The 18,156-nt window shown below is 43.0% G+C and overlaps 1 protein-coding gene across 6 annotated transcripts in view; it reads left to right on the top strand.

The window, feature by feature from the left end:
* Myo1b (myosin IB) overlaps positions 1-18,156 on the top strand; it is a 136,306-nt gene that overhangs the window by 90,193 nt on the left and 27,957 nt on the right. For 3 of the 6 annotated variants that reach the window (XM_010636876.3, XM_010636874.3, XM_033756267.1), the window contains exons 12-17: positions 2,929-3,015; positions 3,576-3,641; positions 10,154-10,159; positions 12,501-12,605; positions 14,587-14,649; positions 17,076-17,276. In XM_010636876.3, the coding sequence (XP_010635178.1) occupies positions 2,929-3,015; positions 3,576-3,641; positions 10,154-10,159; positions 12,501-12,605; positions 14,587-14,649; positions 17,076-17,276 (528 nt within the window). The remainder of the gene's footprint in view (positions 1-2,928; positions 3,016-3,575; positions 3,642-10,153; positions 10,160-12,500; positions 12,606-14,586; positions 14,650-17,075; positions 17,277-18,156) is intronic. The other 3 variants (XM_010636878.3, XM_010636877.3, XM_010636875.3) reach the window with 1 other exon arrangement.

Raw genomic sequence — 18,156 nt, 5'->3', positions numbered from 1 at the left:
TGGGGCCTTCCAGTTCCCTACTCACCATGCTTGTTTTTGCCTGGTGCCTTTGCTTATCTCCTGCCTATCTAAGTGCACCCTATCCAGGGAGCTCCCTTGATTGAATAGACGCCAGGCCCTGTCTTCTCTGAGTTTTTTCTCTGCAGTGCGGCCTCGGGCCTCTGGTTGTCTCACTTGTGTTGCTTTGGTCTCTCCAGGAAGCTCCTGGAAGGAAGACAGGCATGCGTCCGGGTGTCTCTGTCTCCACCTTGCTTAGCACATCCTGTCCTGAGTAGGCCTCACCTTTAAGGCAGAAGTTTTTGAACTCTTCATTCAGCTGCAGAATTGCGTAGTCTTTTCATAGTGAGCCTGGAGTCCAGGGCGGTGAACCCGCATACCTGGCATGTCCCCTCGTCTCTGCACACTTACTGGTGCCCTTACAGCCATAGGGTGTGGTTGTGGTGACCAGGAGCATGGATCAGGCTCAGGAAGTCAGGGGCAGCAAATAGGCAGCCCCTTGTGCCCCACAGAGCTCAGTCAGCATTATTTAATTTAATTTAATTTATTTATTTGTTTGTTTGTTTATTTATTTATTTTTTGGTTTTTTGAGACAGGGTCTTACTATGTAGTTGAGACTGACCTGGAACTCACTATGTAGTCCAGGCTGGTTTTGAACTCATAGCGATCCTTCTGCCTCAGCCTCTCCAGTGCTGGGATTACAGGCGTGCACCACCACGCCCAGCTGGCATTATTTGATTTGACAAAGGCTTGGTTTTTTTCTTTCCCTTTCTTTGCTTTTAAATTTTGAATTTGAGTGTCTTTAACCTGGAATGCGCCTCCCACCCCTCCAGATGTACTTCCCCTTCACTTTCATCCCACTGTCGTTGAAGCATTTGAGTTTGAGGCCCCTGGACCGACTTTTGTGTGAAAGATACAGAGAAGGCTGACGCTGCCTGTGACTGCGCGTCAAAGACCAGAACGCCGGTTCCCGGGATAGGTTGTCCCTGTTGGTGCAGTTGCTCACTGAAATGGCGCTGTGGTACAAGCCAATAGCCTGAGACTGAGACAGCTGGGTGACACATCAGGGTGAAAGATTTATTTGCAAACACTGGTGCTTTGAGAGGACTTGAATTCGTGAGAAGGCAGAGGTTAAGCAGTTGCACTGTGTGGGCCCATGAAGAAACAGAGGAAGTAATTGCTTCAAAAGTCTTAATATAAATGCATCTGTAGACCATGTGCCGGGCCCTGGTGTAAGCGGTTGGACTGTGTGTTTTATTATTCATATTTTTATTAGCCCACTTTTGCAGTGCATAATGATTACATTTACCGCGGGGCCATCATCCGACTCTCATCTTCCCATTTGCAAAAGCTCTATTTCCATTTATTCTTCCGTTCTCTCTCTTTAAATCCTCCCTCCCTCCCCTCTCCCCCTCTCCTCTGTCCCTTGTTCCCCTTACGATTTGAAAAAGATCTCCCTAGCTCTGTTTATCGATCTCCAGAGAGAGTAGCTGTCCTCGACAAATCACATGATGCTTACATTTTGAAAGCCTGAAAACTAGAAGGAAGGGTACTGGGGAAAGGCTCTGTGCCCAAATTATAGTTTGGCTTCTTTCTGTGTTTCAGCATTTTACACACATTTTCTGCTGAGAAACTATCCACCCCCTTCTTTGGCCAAATTCTGGGTGTATTTTCAACTTCTGGTCGGCATTGCTGTCTTAGATGTGGGGTGGGAGGTTCAGAGTGAGTACAGAAGGTCAGGTGAAGGGGAAGGGTCTCTCTTTCGAGCTGTGGGGTCAGGAAAGTGAGCATGTTAGGAAAGTTGTTACTGTTTCACCTTTGCGGAGCAGTCATCCCCGCATAATCAAACAGGTTGTGAAATAAAAATGTACCAATGTACTTTAGCAGTAACAGCTGACTACTTGTGAGCAGCAAAGCAGACGCGTACATGGCAGCAGGGGGCTTGCCCGTGTCTCTCTCTGATCCTTCTCAGTCTACTGACTCCACTGCGGGAGGGCTGGTGTTAATCTGTCACTGGTTCTTTCTGTCGCTACCACTGGACACCTCCTCCAGCTGGGGAAGCAGGGCTGTTCCTGCCGCACCTAACTTGTTCAAGTCTTGGATGTTGTCATTAAGACTTACATGCTGGGCTGGGATGTAGCTCAGTGTAAAGCGCTTGCCTGTCCTGCATGAGGTCCTGGGTTTGGTCCCAAGCACCATCAAAAAATAAAGACAGGGGCTGGGGATTTAGCTCAGTGGTGCCACCGCCTGTCTCACAACGCAAGGTCCTGAATTCGATCCCTGGTATCAAAAAAATAAAAAATAAAAAAAATAAAGACATACATGTACCTGCCTCTTCTTTGACAAATTAAAACCACATAATTAAGCACATAAGAATGATTTTATTGTCGTTACACAATTTAAACAATTCATTGTAGAAGATTTTTAGAGAACACTTAATTGAACGAAGAAAAATTTAACAATGCCATCAGTCGGAGCCGTTTAATGTATTTCCTTTCCTATGTGTAATTTTCAAAAATATGTTTTATAAGTATTTAAACACATTTTTCCAAACTGCATTAATTTCATAGCGATTACTCTGTGATGATCATCTCTTTCAACGAGTGTGTAGTATTTTACTATTTCACTGTTGGATTTAGAAATTGCCTCTGGTTTTCTCTGTCCTGTAACATTGAGAATAAGTATCTTTGTGACAAAGGCTTTTACAGGATTTAAAATGAGGTTCTTGGATGCAAAAAATTACAATAACTGTCTATAAACAATTTGCCTAATTAATGGCTTGAGTGCTTATCCAGCATATAATAAAAACTGGTTCTAAAAGAAATTTGAAATTAAAGGGTCTTAAATATTTAAAAAAATATTTCCAGTATTTTAAGAAAGTGAAGCATCGTGGTATTTGTGGGTTTTAAATTCTTCTGTTTCTGCTAATAGGCTTATTATGCCCGAGATGCTCTGGCTAAAAACCTCTACAGCAGGTTGTTCTCATGGTTGGTAAATCGAATCAACGAAAGCATTAAGGTATGGATCTCTGTAGGTACAGGAGTCAGCTGTAGTAAGTGGCATTCACACTGTAGTATCAGCATTAAGCTGGATAAAGTTTAGTTTTAGTCAGATAATTGATTACCACTAAAAAAACAAAAGAGAATTTATCCTGATGCAAGGCAGAAAACTGAGGATTCTGTTCATTTGGCTGTGACTCCCGGTGACAGACAGGCTAAGGTGAAGCCTTTGTGGACTCACTCTAGAAGTCCTGGCGCATTGGTAACTGTGTGCATGCACTTGGCTGAAAAGTCACCTCGCTTTCTGAGGGTTAACGTGCTCTTCGTTAAAACAGGGATGTTCAACTGGGTGATCTTGAAGGCTCTGTCTCTTGTGCAGTTAGTCAGTGTTCTCTCCCGCCCCTTTTATGAAATAAGCACCAGCAATGTTTTTTAGATTTCATACCAATATCCTATCTTGTAAGTTTAAAAAAGCCCACTAAATTACAGTTGTTCTCATAGTTAAGAAAAAACCATTTACTTAGATGTGTGTGTTCATTGAATGCTTTACTGATTCAGTAATTTTAAATTGTTTTCAAGGCACAAACGAAAGTAAGAAAGAAGGTCATGGGCGTTTTGGACATTTATGGCTTTGAAATTTTTGAGGTAAGATTTTCAAAATTTCTTGTAGCACTTTTATTAAAGTAGAACATTGGGAAAGGAAATCTTATATTTTATAGCCAACATTTTTTATAAATAACTATAATTTTGAATCTGTGAATATCCTTGGTGCAGTTGTAACAAAATTTGTGTGTGCACGCATGTGTGTATGGGTGTGTGTGTGTGTGTATGGGTGTGTGTGTTCTCAGTGCTAAGAGCATTTTGAGAAATTATTGGTACCAGGAATGGAACCCAGGTCCTGTGCTTGCCAGGCAGATGGCAGCAACACTGAGCTGAATCCCTGGCTCTGCTAAAAACTTCATATTCTAGCGCTTGACTTTTGAAATGTCAGATGGGAAATCCTTGAGACTGCAGCAGGCTGCATGGACACCCTGCCCGTGGCCTTCACTCATCTGCAGGTCATATAACAAGTGGGTGCCGTGAGAAGAGCAGGGGTGGGTGAGCGGGACACTTGTCTTGCACCCAGGGACCAAGGACCCCATGCTCGTGACACATTAAATGTTTTAACATCAGTACTTACATTAGAATTTCCTGTTTGCCCTTGTGCTAAATCTGACATTTAGAAGCAGTTCTAGGGAGCTATTAAGACACTGCCACATTTAGGAGTCATGTTTTACATTTGTTCAGGGAAATAATGAGTTGATCAGGCTCCTATTTTCTTAATTCTTCCCCACATATCTTGCTTTGTGAATTGCTTTCAGTAACAGGACCCTGCTAGCGTGGCCACCCCCAAGAATTTCCATGTTCCAAAAAATTACAGGCACAGAATCACAGGAAAAAAAAAAAAAAACATGAGAGCATTCTCTTCTGTTAAGGCATTCCTAACAAGTTCCTTGTTCTGATAACATTCCTGTTTAAAGTAGTATTTTCTCCCTCAATCTTGTGCTGTACTCAACAGCTGGTGATAAGTACGTACCGAGAGCTGGCTCTGCAAGCATTGTGGTATTATATTGTCTGATTTAATTTTCAGAGCAACCTCATAGAAGTACAGTAGTTGCTGTTATCCTCATTTTATAGATGAGAAACTGAGGCCCTGAAGCTCAAGTGGCTCTCTCAAAGCTATACAGCTGTTGAATGACTGACACAGGACCTAGGCCCATCCCAGACCCTTTAATATTTTTATTTATTGCTTTTTTTTTTGTTCTTTCTGCTAGGGTTGAGACCAGGGGCATTTCTTTACTTTTCTTCTAAAACTTACAGGTTTCCCTTTCCCAGTTTCTGAAATGCAGGGAAAAACCAAATGTGATGAGTCCCCAGTTTCCCATTTCTCCACCCCTGTCAACACCCCAGATCCTGGCCAGTGCTGGAGCTGTCCCGGATGGAGGTGTGTGCGTTGTCAGCTGTCTCCATGGTGTCATAGCTCCTCCGTACCAGGTCAGCCTGTGTTAGGGTCCTGTCAGCAGAAGGTGAGGAGAAAGCCGCTAGTCCCCCGGTGAAGTCTTGAGTACTAGGAGGATTGCTCGTGTGAACTCAAAAGCCTGTGCTGACATTAATTTCCTTCCAGCAAGACCATGCGTTGCTTTCTGTAGACGGGCAGAGCATCAGAATCATTCTTATGGTTGACAAGGAGAAACCTTTCTTACCTGGTACTGTACACTGCTGGTGTCAATTTAAGTGATTTCACGAACAGGGCAGGTGATAAGCGGAACTATTACTGTCAAGTTAGAAGGCAAAGTTACATTGGTAACATTTCTGAAATCTGATTTGATTAATTTTTCCAGAAAAAAATGTTTTGGTCTTAAGCCTGTGGGCCACTGCTCAGTGTCATGTCACAATAATTGGAAACCTTTAAGGTAGGATAATGAGGTTCTGATGGAACATCCACATAGTGTCATCTTCTGGTATGTTCCAAGATCTAATCAGCTATGGGCAAGAGACCATAATGGTGCTCAGAGGAACTGGAGTCACACCTGTGAGCAACTTGAGCCATTTCTCAAGTGTGTATCAAGTGGCTAATGTGAGCCGGCTTCTATAGGGAGGCCAGATGGAGCTGTTCCTTGTCTGCTTGAACAACAATCAGGGGGTCTTGAGATGCAGGGCTTGCTGCCACATGAAGACACGTCCCATCAGGTGGGAAGGTACGATCGGGAAGCCGATCATGTTCTGAAAGTGTGTTAGTTAAGGACAGAAGTGGATGCTCCTGGGACTGGGCGCTGGCTGACATACCTTCCAACAACCCAGGGGCAAGTTTCTCCTTAACGCTTAATTGAAGTTGCTCTCCGCACCTGTCTTGCTGGACTCTTCTTCCTTCTGCAAGTGACACCGTTTCCTCCAGTGGCTCAGCCACGCATTGAAGTTACCTGGCGAGCTTTTGGAAATTCTAATGTCCGGGCTGTGCACAGAGCAGTGAAGTCAGAACTGCTCTCCGGGGCCCTGGTGGCAGCATTTTTACAGCTGCAGGTGATTCCTGGGTGCAGTCAGGGTTGAGACCAAGTGTCCCAGTAGACAGTGACCTCCTGAGAGAACTGTAAATTCCACATGTGTGCCCGTCTGTGCCTGATGTCCCAATGCAGTACCCGTGTAAGACCTCAGCCTCACCCTCTGTTCATCGTATGGAAATCTAATCACTGCCTGTGTAGCATGTCCTCAAACCAAACAGGTTACATTGTTAGACTTTCTAAACAAAACTCAGCCCGGGCAGATCCAGTTATGTCTGCAGCAAGTCTTAGCATGGCCATGCGTCATTCAAGTTACTTTTCCTTCTCCATGATCCAAATGCTCTGGCCCACCCCGTTCCTGTAGAGAATGAAGCTTTGTTTGTTTGTTTGTTTGTGGTTTTTTCTTTCTTTTTTTTTTTTTTGGTACCAGGGATCGAACTTGGGCCCTTGAGCTTGTGAGGCAGGCGATGCAACCACTGAGCTAAATCCCTGGCTCGGATTAAGATTTTTTAGTCATAATTGTTCTGTTTCCCTGTCTGAACTGTCTCAGATTAATCTTTAGACATCTTATTTTTAATAACTTCTTGCTTTTTATTTAATAAATATTTTAGGGAAATTCAGAATGGAAATTTGGGTGTGTTTAGATTTGTAGATATCTGCTGTTTGACACAGAACCACAGCGTCTTTTCTTTTAACACCTTGTTCATGTACGTATCCCAGACGCCAGCCAACATTTTCCTGGATTCTCCGCAATACTCAGACATACGGAAACACCAGGAAGTGCTTAGTATTGCACACTAGGAGACACACCTGGTTAAGAACTTTAGAGGACCACAGACTGGTGTACGAGGGCACAAACTATGGAGGGAATTATTCAGAATCGACGCAAGTACACAAATGGATCTGCCTGTGTTTTTTACCACAGTGACAATGGTGACGTACAATTCAGATTCCGCCATTGCTCATCACTGGCATTGATGGTGGCAATTGAGAGTCCCGCCTTTTAGAATGCCCCAGGCATCCCTTTAAAAATTGGACAGTAAGGTCCATAACGTTTGATTTTAAGCCTAATGCTTCCTCAGTGGCACAGTGACTGGCAAGTTTCCATGAAAACATTTTTCTGCTGAGCTGGTGGGACCTTTTCCTTCCCTTTGGTCCCTCTGTAAATGGAAGAGGGAAACTGATGTGTTAAACCACGGGAGGGTGACACACGGATTTGACTGCAGAACATTCCAGCTCCTGCCTGATGAATAAGCCCCAGCTCACGGGCTGACCCTGCGTCCACTTGGAGCACAGATAGCTGGAAAGTAAGGTGAAAAGAATGAATTGAAGTTCAGAGGAAAACACAAAGCAAACTCTGAATCCAGCTGTCCAGAGGAGAAAAGTATAATCCAAATACTCCACACAGTCAAGTTGGGACATTCTTCTAACTGAAAATATGGCCTTTGATTTCTAAGAAATGTTTATAGCATCTCCATAAAAGAATAAAAGCTATTTTGTGGTAGCTGTTGCTCTGACTTTCAAAATCAAATTTTAAAACATTTAGGAAAATCACTGTGACACTTTTAAAAAATTAATTTTATTGGCACATTTAAGGTATACAATGTAGTGACATTCATCTTTGGAAATTTGCACCTTTACATAATTCTTCTTGGCTCTTATTTTTTTCCCATTCCCCCACCCTCCCTTTAACCCCTCAACTCTTCTCTATCTACAAAGACTTTGTTTCCAGTTTTTCCTTTTTTCATATTAGTAACAATTTTTTCTTAAAATTTACCATATTAGATGCCTAAAAGGAAAATATTCTTATATTTGAAGGGAAGTTTTCTAAAATTAGCCATTCAATTTTATAAATGTCTAGAAAGGAAAAGTTTAATGTTAAAAAATTTCCCCGTATATTTTTATTTCTTTCTGTCTTTCTTTCCCCTCTCCCCCTCTTCTCCCCCCGCCCTCGGCTGGGGATTTAGCTCAGTGTTCCTGCCGCCTGCAGTTTTCAAAACATGGATTGTGGCTAAGTGCATTATATTGTTCTGTGGAGCAGTATTGCAGCTGGGGGCTTTCAAAGATTTCATACCAAGTACGTCTGTGCTGGGACCAACAGCACATCAGATAGCAGTATTATGGCCCAGTTACTCTGAAACAGTGACATTACACTCAGAATCCTACAGCTTTACTTGTGCATGTACTGTTTGATTAATATGTAAGAGACTTCATTGTATGTAAAATATTGAACTCCATCTAACATGTTGCATCCAAAATTTGACCTCACTTGAAAGTGCTGAGCTGCAGGAAACATTGGTGAAGTGTGTAATTAACGGCACTTTTTGCTTGAGAGAGCCAGGGTCTTTGTGTTTGAACTGTTCATTGATTCCAACACACTCTAACTCACCTGTAAGCCTCTTCGTATCTCACCATCTGAAGTACGGAGTGACAAAGATGCTTCCTCTATTAGTCTTTCTTTTAACTTTAATTGTTTTTTAAAAAGTACAAGATTTCAAAATATATCTGCCTGCTTTAAAGAGGATAGGATATCCTTAACCTCCCCTGTTGCTAAGGGGAAATACACTAGTAGGCCAGTATTTTTAATGCATCTTTTAAAAGTGTTCCATGCTGAAAATCCATGATTGATACTTAGAAGTATAAACTAGTAATGAACTCTACTGAGAGTATGATTTTCTGTTTCTTTGATGTTGAAACGATGGACTCCAAGTCTAGAATTTTTGAAAGAAGCCCTAGAATTTCAAATTGTGGTGTATTGCACTCTTCTAAATATAGTGTAAGTGCTTGCTGTCCTCATGAGCAGCTGGTGCCCACAGTGTGGAGTAGTGTAGAAGGAAGACGCCTAACTGTATACCTGCACCCTCTAAGACAGCTGTTGAGGGCGGGAGGTGGTTTGGGGCCTCATGCAAGGGATTCCTGTAACAGAAAGTACTTGTTTGGAGATGCTCTGAAAGTTTTAGTTTTATCCCAGAGTCTGGTGGGTAACAGAGGGGAAGACACTAGAGCAACCATCCACACAAGGAGCCTGTGGAGAGAAGTAGGGGGAGGAAATGAGTCACTGAAGAGGAAGTTCTGCCCCCTTCCCTCTTTGGAGATTGACTCAGGGGAGAGGTGCCAGATGCTCACAGGGTTCTCGGCAAATCAAAGATTATCCAAATATAAAGTTGCTTTGGGGCCTTCATGGGTGGGTGATAAGTTTCTGGACTTGGCTCAGCTGTTTTACAAAGGGGAGAGAGAATCCATATTGCAAACCTTGTGTTTGTTTAACACCTGTATAAAGTGAGAAATGTATTAGCTTGGTACGAAGGGGAATTCTTTGAACTTTTTGCATATTATTATTCTTTACAGTTTTGCAAGTTATTTGTAATCACGTGTGTGAAGTCCCACTCACCCCATGTTTGAGCAATGTCAACAACTTACACCACCAGAAATACATATCTTTAGCCTTCTGTGTAATTACTGCCCTGGCCATTCATGACGTGTTTCAGACTTTGGAGTTGTGTTTGCAATAGATGCTGATTTCCATGGGGAAGTTAATTAATGATTGTAGTATTCTATTTTTTGGGTTTGTTGATTGGTTGCTTTTTAGCAATAGAATAACGTAGGTGAGTCAAGTTTCTGTTACCAGGCCATCTCCAGGAGAATACTACCTTTTTATCATTCTGTTTGATTTTGAGGGCGGGTGGGAGGACCACACAGTGGGACCACAAGGGCCAGGATGGGAGGAACTTCCGGTCATTCAGAGTCTCTTCACGATTCTGTGATCTGCCAACTGCTTCTGCCCCTGAATGTTTGCGTACATGTCAGGCACATTTTCTGTTTCCTGATCATTTAGAATTAGAAGCACAGGATTAATTTTGATTTCAGCCAAACTGTTTTTATCCTGAATAATGCTCCTCTAGCAGAAATCACAGCTGAGACCCCACAGGTAGGTGTGGTGGCCCTGTCTTTTGAATACCTGTCTTGATCTAAAGTTTCACACCAATCAGACATATAGCCTGAATGGTAAAAGCTGTCATTTGCTACAATAAGTAACTCTGAGGAAGTGTTTACTTTCCAAAGTCTATTGCTGCCTAAGAACTGACGGCATTTTGTGTAATCTGTCCCTCTTTGCACCAGAGTGCAGTAAGTATGACTCGTGTGCGGTGCCAGTCTGTCGCATGCTCCTGTGCTAATGGCTTCTCCAGCTGTGTGGTTTTGCAGTCAATGGCTGTTGGTTAACTGTGTGGACATGAAGTACAGAATTCATGCAGGATTTTTTAAAGGTTGGCAGCAAATTTAATGTAGTGCTACCTTAATCCTAAAAGGTGTGCTGTGGTTGTGAAGTTTTGACACTAGTTTTTGATGTGCTTGTGTGTATTTCACAGTCCTGTTTTGAGGTGTTCTGCAAGATGTCCCCCCCAGCCACATACTGTGTCTGATGACACCAGTTACTCCTGCCTACCTTCTCGTTGTTAGTGACTGGTGGAAGATTTAGCAGGAACACAGAGTTGCAAATAACAGAAAAGATTGGCTCCATATTTCTATTTTCCAAAACAAAGATCTGCTCCTATAAGCCATGAAAATTTTATACTTTATAAGAACATTGGGCTGGCAACTTGACTCAGTGGTTCTGCCACCTGTTGCAGGCACAAGGGCCTGAGTTCAATCCCTGGTAACAAAAAAAAAAAATTTTTTTCCAAATCAAGGAAGCTAGGTTTTTTCATCTTTGAAATGGCTTTATACTGGGTATAAAAAGTTATCTCTACCATGCTGACTTACAGTTTCCAAAATTATTTGCTCTGAGGATTGGAGCTCAAGGTTTTGGAAAGTTAGTCTACAAGTGAGTACCAGGGAATGCACCTTATGTCTAAGATTTTTTTTTTTTCCTCCTGGTATGGAGATCAAACTCAGGACCTTGCACTTGCAAGGCAGGCATGGCACCATTGAGCTAAATCCCCAGCCCTCTATGGTTGTATTTTGTTAAAAGAATTGCACATAAATGTTTACCCTTTAGTAAGAACCTTTGGGATTTAGAAAAAACAGAGACCATTGACTAAATTTAGCATGGGCAAGGTGAGTCCACCGTGGGGTTTCACATGTGTCATTTATGGCGTAGATTAATGTTCCCCTCTGATCAGTCATTGCTGGGGATTACACACCCCTAGCTGACTTCCAGGAAAGAATGTGGTTGGAATCTGTGTCACAAGTACCATTGTAAAATGTGTCCAGGCTAGAACTGAAGTTGATTTTAAAAGATCAACTTTCAAAGACTTCCTGGACTTTTTTCCTCTCGTTATTTCTGAAAGGACGATAAGGGCAGGAGCCCGCATGTTCACAGGTAGCAGCAGGCTGTGGGGCCACCACTCCACGTGGCCCCTCCTTCATTAGTCGTTAGACCAGCCTGGGCACCCTGTGTGAAGAGAGTCGGGTTCACCTGACTCCTGTGGGCGCCGTCTCTCGGCAAAGCACCCAGAGAGAGGTGGGTGTGACAAGGTTTAGTACCAGCTCCGTTGCCTCCTGGAAGCCGTGGTTCTAGGTAAAATGCATTCACTCAAGCGATGCGTGATCTTTGTCTCCCACACGTGCAGCCCTGCAGTAGATTAGGCCCTGCACACCATTCAGCAGAGGCATGGGGGTTGCATGGGAGAATTCATGCAAGATCTCCAGTAGGAGGGAAAAACTGCTCCGGCGCTACGTGATGGGGCATGGGCCTGCCAGGAAAAGAGAGAGCATCTGTGGCAAGGGACGTGGCTTTGACGCTTCCCTTCCCGGGTGTCTCTCTTTGGTAGGAGCTTCAGTCACAACCTCCTTTGGGACATCTTGAATGCTTGGCAGGCACGGCGCCAGGAGGGGAATCCAGGAGCATGAACGAGCACATAGTCAGCCCCGGGTCCTGAGGGTTATAATCTTAATCACATGAAGGAAGAAACTAATCAGTACCTGTAAGAAGTTAATCAACACATGCGTACACGGTGCACGAAGAGCAGGGAGGCCAAGTTCACATCTAGGGCCTATGTCCCACGCGCACGCCCCAGCCCGTGTGACACGATTCTGCAGAATGTCAGGGTGTCAGGGTGACGGGCCTGACCCTGGGTGTCGAGAACAGAGGTCCGGGCCAGGAGGACCAGAGGGAGGTTGAGAAGTCAGTGATGGAGGCTGGGAATCTCACTGGGTCTTTCCCGATCCTTCGCGGGAATATTTTCTTTTCTTCTAAAGCACGTGCGGCTGCTCCCTGTCACTAAAAGCCTTTGTCCTGCTCTGCCGCATCGTTGTGGAGACTGGATGTCTCCGTTCACTTACCATGAAGCATTCATCTCCCGAGGACCCGTGCGCGTGGCTGGCGTCTGTCTGTCGAGCTGTGTGCCGCCTGCCGTTCAATCTGAAAGAGTGTGCGGCGTTTGTCATGGGCTGAGGTGTCCGAGTGTCGTTGTCAAGGAGAGTTGGTGACGCGGTTAATGGGGCTTTTTTCATTTTCTGCATACAGGACAACAGCTTTGAGCAGTTCATTATTAATTATTGTAATGAGAAGCTGCAACAGATCTTCATTGAACTGACTCTGAAAGAAGAGCAGGAAGAGTACATACGGGAGGTAATGTTGGGATGCCTCTTAAAAATTCATTTGTTTTTTACTCACAATCTGAATTCCAGATTCGGGAGATGGTCTACAACCATGATCCTGGCGTCAGATTCATCTAAGTTGAATCATAATTGTGTCTTTTAAAATTTTGCTTGGTATATTTAACTTAGGTGTCTGCAATAACCGGGATTCTCTTTGGTACTGTGCTACCAGTGCCCACAGCAATGCCAGGCACATGGTTGGTGAGGAATAAGTAATTAGTTGAGGGCCTCTAGTTTCCTTGGAATCTGGGGTAATGATGTGAAATAGTAATGTGTCAAAATATTCAAAGATGAATGGACAGACTCTGTGGTATATCCATTCAGTGGACTACTACTGTGCCATAAAAAGGAATTCGTAGTTGATATACCACGTAGCATGAATAATTCTAAGTAGATTGTGTTGGTGAAAGGTGCCAGACTCAGCAGGCTGCATGCCGAACTATTCCATCTGTGTATCATCCCAAGCTGCAGAGACAGATTGCCTTTAGAGAGCAATAGAGTTCTGCTTGTCAGAGTGTAGGAGTCAAGGGGGTGTTTGGGGGAATGATGTTGATGGTGGTCACATGACACCATAAACTTGAGAACCAGGCACCACAGTCACTGTCACCAAAGATTTGAAAACATTTTGAGACTCAATCTTGAAAAGCATTGATTTTTCAAATTTATAGTAAAAAGTAATATTTGCAACATACCTGGTCTGTAGGTATTAAGTACTGTGTGTGAATTATCTCATTTAATAACATTTAAAATCCTGGAAGTAATGTTTGCCAAGTGTTTCATCTGTAATTCTGTAACATGTTCTTGGTTTTCACACTCATTTTGTAATGGCCATTTTTTCTAAGTAAAATTTTTCAAAAAAGGGAAAGAAAAAATTATTTTACATCGTCTCTATTTTTGTTTCCTTTTTATTTATTTTTAAAATATCTTCGTAATGCTATGTGTTTTCGTTCACTTGCTATAGTATGACTTTTAGGCGGTAAAGACACTGAGTCCTTATTTTTATAATCTCAGTATAGATTTTTAAATTGTGAGCATTAATCTTCATTGACAGCAAACAACTCATTTACTCTTAAGCTGAATTATAAATGTTTCGTCTTGGTTTTAGAATGGTCCTTATGCTTTAGAACTGCTTTACATTTCTGTGGCATCTTTAGTGACATAAATATTCTAAAAGTAAGATTTGCTCTCTTCTTGTCATAAAGAGAATACCAAAACTTTGATGTGTGACTTAAAACAGTTTGCACAGATTTTAAGAGTGTGGAGGAAGATCCCTGGCCTGCTTTGTGAATTACATTTTTTTCCTTAGAACAAAAATAAATGTTTATGGTTATGGAGGAAGTGTGAGCACATGCCGAATGGTTGCACGTAGCCTCGTGGATTCGACCATGTGGCTAGCGTTTGAGCCAACAGAAAGATGTCACGGCTTTCCTGGTGATGAAAATACTTCGTCTTAGCCCTGGGCCTTTTTGTTGTTGTTGTTGCTTTTGCACTTGAAATAGTTAGCTGCCATACAACTTAGGTTGACTCTAAGATTCATTTGTTTTTTCTTTGGGATGCCCAATGAAGAACAGAAAAAGCGAGGCCTTGGCTTCCTGGGATCAGGTTCTGCTTTATTTCCTTGTAAACACTGTTGGTGTACACGATGATACTGACCCGAGGGCCCGTTGAGTGAGGGGCTGGCCGGGAGCCAGGGAGTGCATGGGAAACGGTCCCAGCACAGACAGGAGTCATCTGGCCAGGTCAGGGGGCAGTGCATCCACTCCCTCGTGGTGGACACTGCCTGAACTACGTTTGGGGGACTGGAGGGTGATATGCACAGACCCGGTTCTGTAAAGAAAAGTAATTTGGGGAAAGGAAGTAAAACGTGGTGAGGTGAGCGAAGTGTGCGTTTCAGGTGGTAGAGTTCTGTCATCACCGCACAGGTTTTGACTTGTTCTGTTCTGTTTTTTAAGGACATAGAATGGACTCACATTGACTACTTCAACAATGCTATCATTTGTGACCTAATAGAAAATGTGAGTATCTATGTACCATCTCCTAGAGAAATTCAGGTGTGTGGTTAACTCTGTGGAATTCTGTGGAATGCTTTTGGTAGGAAGTGTTGGCATTTTTATGGTTTTACCCTTATCCTTTAAGGAGCTCCGCAGTTTGGGAGACTATTTTGTAGCCGAGAGACTGTTCAGGACTGGACACCTAGACAGCCCGGCAGCTTGTCCCTCAGCCAGGCTCCTGCGTGCCTGTCCCATCAGCCATGCCACAGTCTGTCCTGCCCTCAGACACCACCCGTCAGCCCCCAGCCTTTCTGCTGTGGGTAGCCCGGATCCCATCTGGGGTCCCTAGAGTTGGCTCAGAGCAGCATAATTAATTCGATTTTCTGCAAATCACACTGTCCATCTCGTTTCTAAAACTCTGGGGAACCTTATCATGCTGTTCAAACTCAGGTAAAGGAGGAAAAGGGCACAAACTGCCGCTGAATTGAGTGGGGTATAGACTTAGCCCTGATCAGTGAATGGGAGAGGGTACTGTGTGTGTGTGTGTGTGTGTGTGCGTGCGCGCATGCGCACGCGCAAAAGCTTATGAAAATGTGCAAAACTATTGGGTGACTTTAGGAGAGCTGTCTGAATCCAAGATTTTTGTTTTCAGATCATATCCTCTAGCTTACTATAAATGGATTATTGGTTGGGACACCTATTCATGTGTGGGAACAGGAAGGTCTTCGGTTTTGTACATAGAATTACTACTAACACTGCCAACCTTGATGACACAATATGAGACATCGTATAATCTTTACTGTCCTATAGTCTTTGTGGCTATCAGGGTAGCTGAGTGCTGTGATTTATGAATTCAGGCTCTGATTTATAGCAAATCATTTTCTATTCATCTTCAATAACCCTTTTGGAAATTTTCTAATTAACCCATGTTTTTCCCTCCATTATTTAAGATAACCCTATAGTTTAAAAAGTGGTCTTAAAAGCTGCATCTTTGATTAAACTGAACATTAAAAACTGCATTCTAAAGCATTACCACTTTTTAATAAGAAGTAACCTTTGTTTTGAACAGTCTGGCTACGGTTAGAATGGGAACAGTGGTAGTCCACATAGAGAATTCAAAGCTCTAACCTAAAATCCATTTAAAAATGTGTAAATTTCCTGAAAATTTTTTCTAGCAAACTCTGACCTAGATCTTTTTTTGTGGGAACTCTCAACTTTCAAGATTCTCACCTAGCACGTCTTTCTTTATAAACATAAATGACACGGCACTTAATGAATTTCCCTTTAAGAAGGGGGGAGGATGTGTAATTAATTTAACTAGGTCATCTCTGCCAAAAACCCAGTCACATGGTGATTGCAAAGAAACTCACGTTCACCTAAGAGCCTGGGCTCATAAAAGAAATGTTTCCTTCCCCATTGTTAAACAACAGCGTTTATTCTGGGGATGTTATGAATGCTCTTGATCGCTGAGAGCCCACACTTCCCCTGGGTTACGTGTGGAATTAGTAGGTGCTGCTTGGAGGGTGTCAGAACCCATGAGGACCGGAAGAGGAATGGAGGCCTCTGCCTTGGTGGAAGTGGGTGGGGTTGGTGGCGAGCAAGTGGATTGTTTCTGGAATTAAGATGAGAGGTCTATAGGGGCTGTTTAGGAACAGCAGCACTTTTTTTTTAGCTAAGCAGATTTTTGATTTCTTTTTCTGTTCGGGGCTGCCTGCTTTTGAAATTTTCACAGGGTCTGAAATACAAGTCTGTTTTTATCCATGGTTCATATCCACTTGGAAATGTTATATGAAATAAGCATTTTATTCTGAACATATTCTTGGGTTTTTTTGTTTTTTGTTTTTTTGCTTTATGGTTTTGGTACTGGGGATTGAACTTGGGCCCTTGCGCTTGCAAGACAGGCACCAGAACCACTGAGCTAAATCCCTGGCCCCTGAACATATTCTTGAGAACAGTGTGATTGCAATAATCATTAAAATCAGCATCCCACATCACAGCATTTTTATTTATTTATGATGCCCCTAAACACTCAACTAGATTTCAAACACATGAACAGATTGGAAACATATGAAACCAATTTCCTTTGTAACTATGAATAAAAATAACAGCCTTAGACTTGGCTTTGTGATTTGTGGAGTGGTATAGAGACCACGTGGTCCCGTTGGTTTTAGATTTGTTTGATCTTTGGCTAACGTGTGGACTTCGGTTCTGCTGTGGCCCCCAGGCCTGTTCTGCAGGGAGAGGACAGACTGCTGGGCAGACCCTCCCCGTGCGCCTGGCCCTCTCTGCTAGGGCGGAGTCTGTGGCTGTTGTGATGTGTTTGGATCCTCTGCTTTTTGTTGTCACTGAACATAATTTCCTTGTGAATGTGTTGATGGCGCAAGATTAAGAGCAATCTCTGAGACAATACAGTGAGGAAGGAAGGAAACCTTCCATTTCCCTTCTCCCAGAACACCAACGGAATCCTGGCCATGCTGGACGAAGAGTGCCTCAGGCCCGGCACCGTCACGGACGACACCTTCCTGGAGAAGCTGAACCAGGTGTGCGCCACCCACCAGCACTTCGAGAGCAGGATGAGCAGGTGCTCGCGCTTCCTCAATGACACGTCGCTGCCCCACAGCTGCTTCCGCATACAGCACTACGCGGGCAAGGTAGGCGGGCGGGGCACCCAGCTTGTCCTGCGGGTGCCGGGGTCCCCCCGAACACGCTGGCTGGGAAGAACGAGTCGGATCAGCGCGCGTTCCGTGGAAATCGCACCTGGACCTCGCAGGGCAAAATCCTGTCCCGTCAGAGAACCAACAGCAGAGCTAATCCGGTTGGCCTGATGCACAGTGCAAACGTGTCCTGAAAGTCAGTTTTATTACTTTCAAGCGCTAAACTCTCCTACGAAAGTACCTATCAACACTGATGAAGGAGGTTTACTGGTAAAATTAGGGATGACTGAAGATTTACATTAAAGGTTTTTCTAAAAAATCCACTTAAAAATAATGATTTCTTTGAGATTTTGAAGGTACTGGGGAAAATATTTACTGTTTGTACATGTGTAGTTGGCTAGTGTTTGAAGGATTTATGCCATTTAATATATATATAAGGGTAATGTTAAAATTTTTATACTAGATTAATTTTGAGAATCTCAGAGCACTGATTAGTGTTAATACCTCTGTTATAAGTAAGATTGCAAAGTCCAGAAGGAAAAAATGTTAATTATGTATGTAGTAAAAATAGGATATATAATATTTGAACGACCTTTCATTTCAACTTTGGTGCTTTATTTTTTTTCATTTGCCTGCACCAAAAAGGTCTATTTCTGATCGGTTTCTCTGCCACTTTAAGATGTCTGTGAAAACATTACCATTATCTCTTGTTTCTCCTGTCTGCTTTTAAACAGACCAGAATTGGCACATGAACTGAAAAATAAAAGTAAAACCTCAAAATGTGTTCAGACACCAAAAAACAAACAAACAAACAAACAAAAAAACCCTAAAATCTTTTCAAATGTAACATTTTTCAAGTTTGTCCTTCTGGCTCCTG

This window comes from Fukomys damarensis, unplaced genomic scaffold (assembly GCF_012274545.1).
Source record: "Fukomys damarensis isolate Sample0158 unplaced genomic scaffold, DMR_v1.0_HiC HiC_scaffold_26, whole genome shotgun sequence".
NCBI classification, from domain to species: Eukaryota; Metazoa; Chordata; class Mammalia; order Rodentia; family Bathyergidae; genus Fukomys; species Fukomys damarensis.
This window is presented reverse-complemented; position numbering and strand designations above follow the sequence as displayed.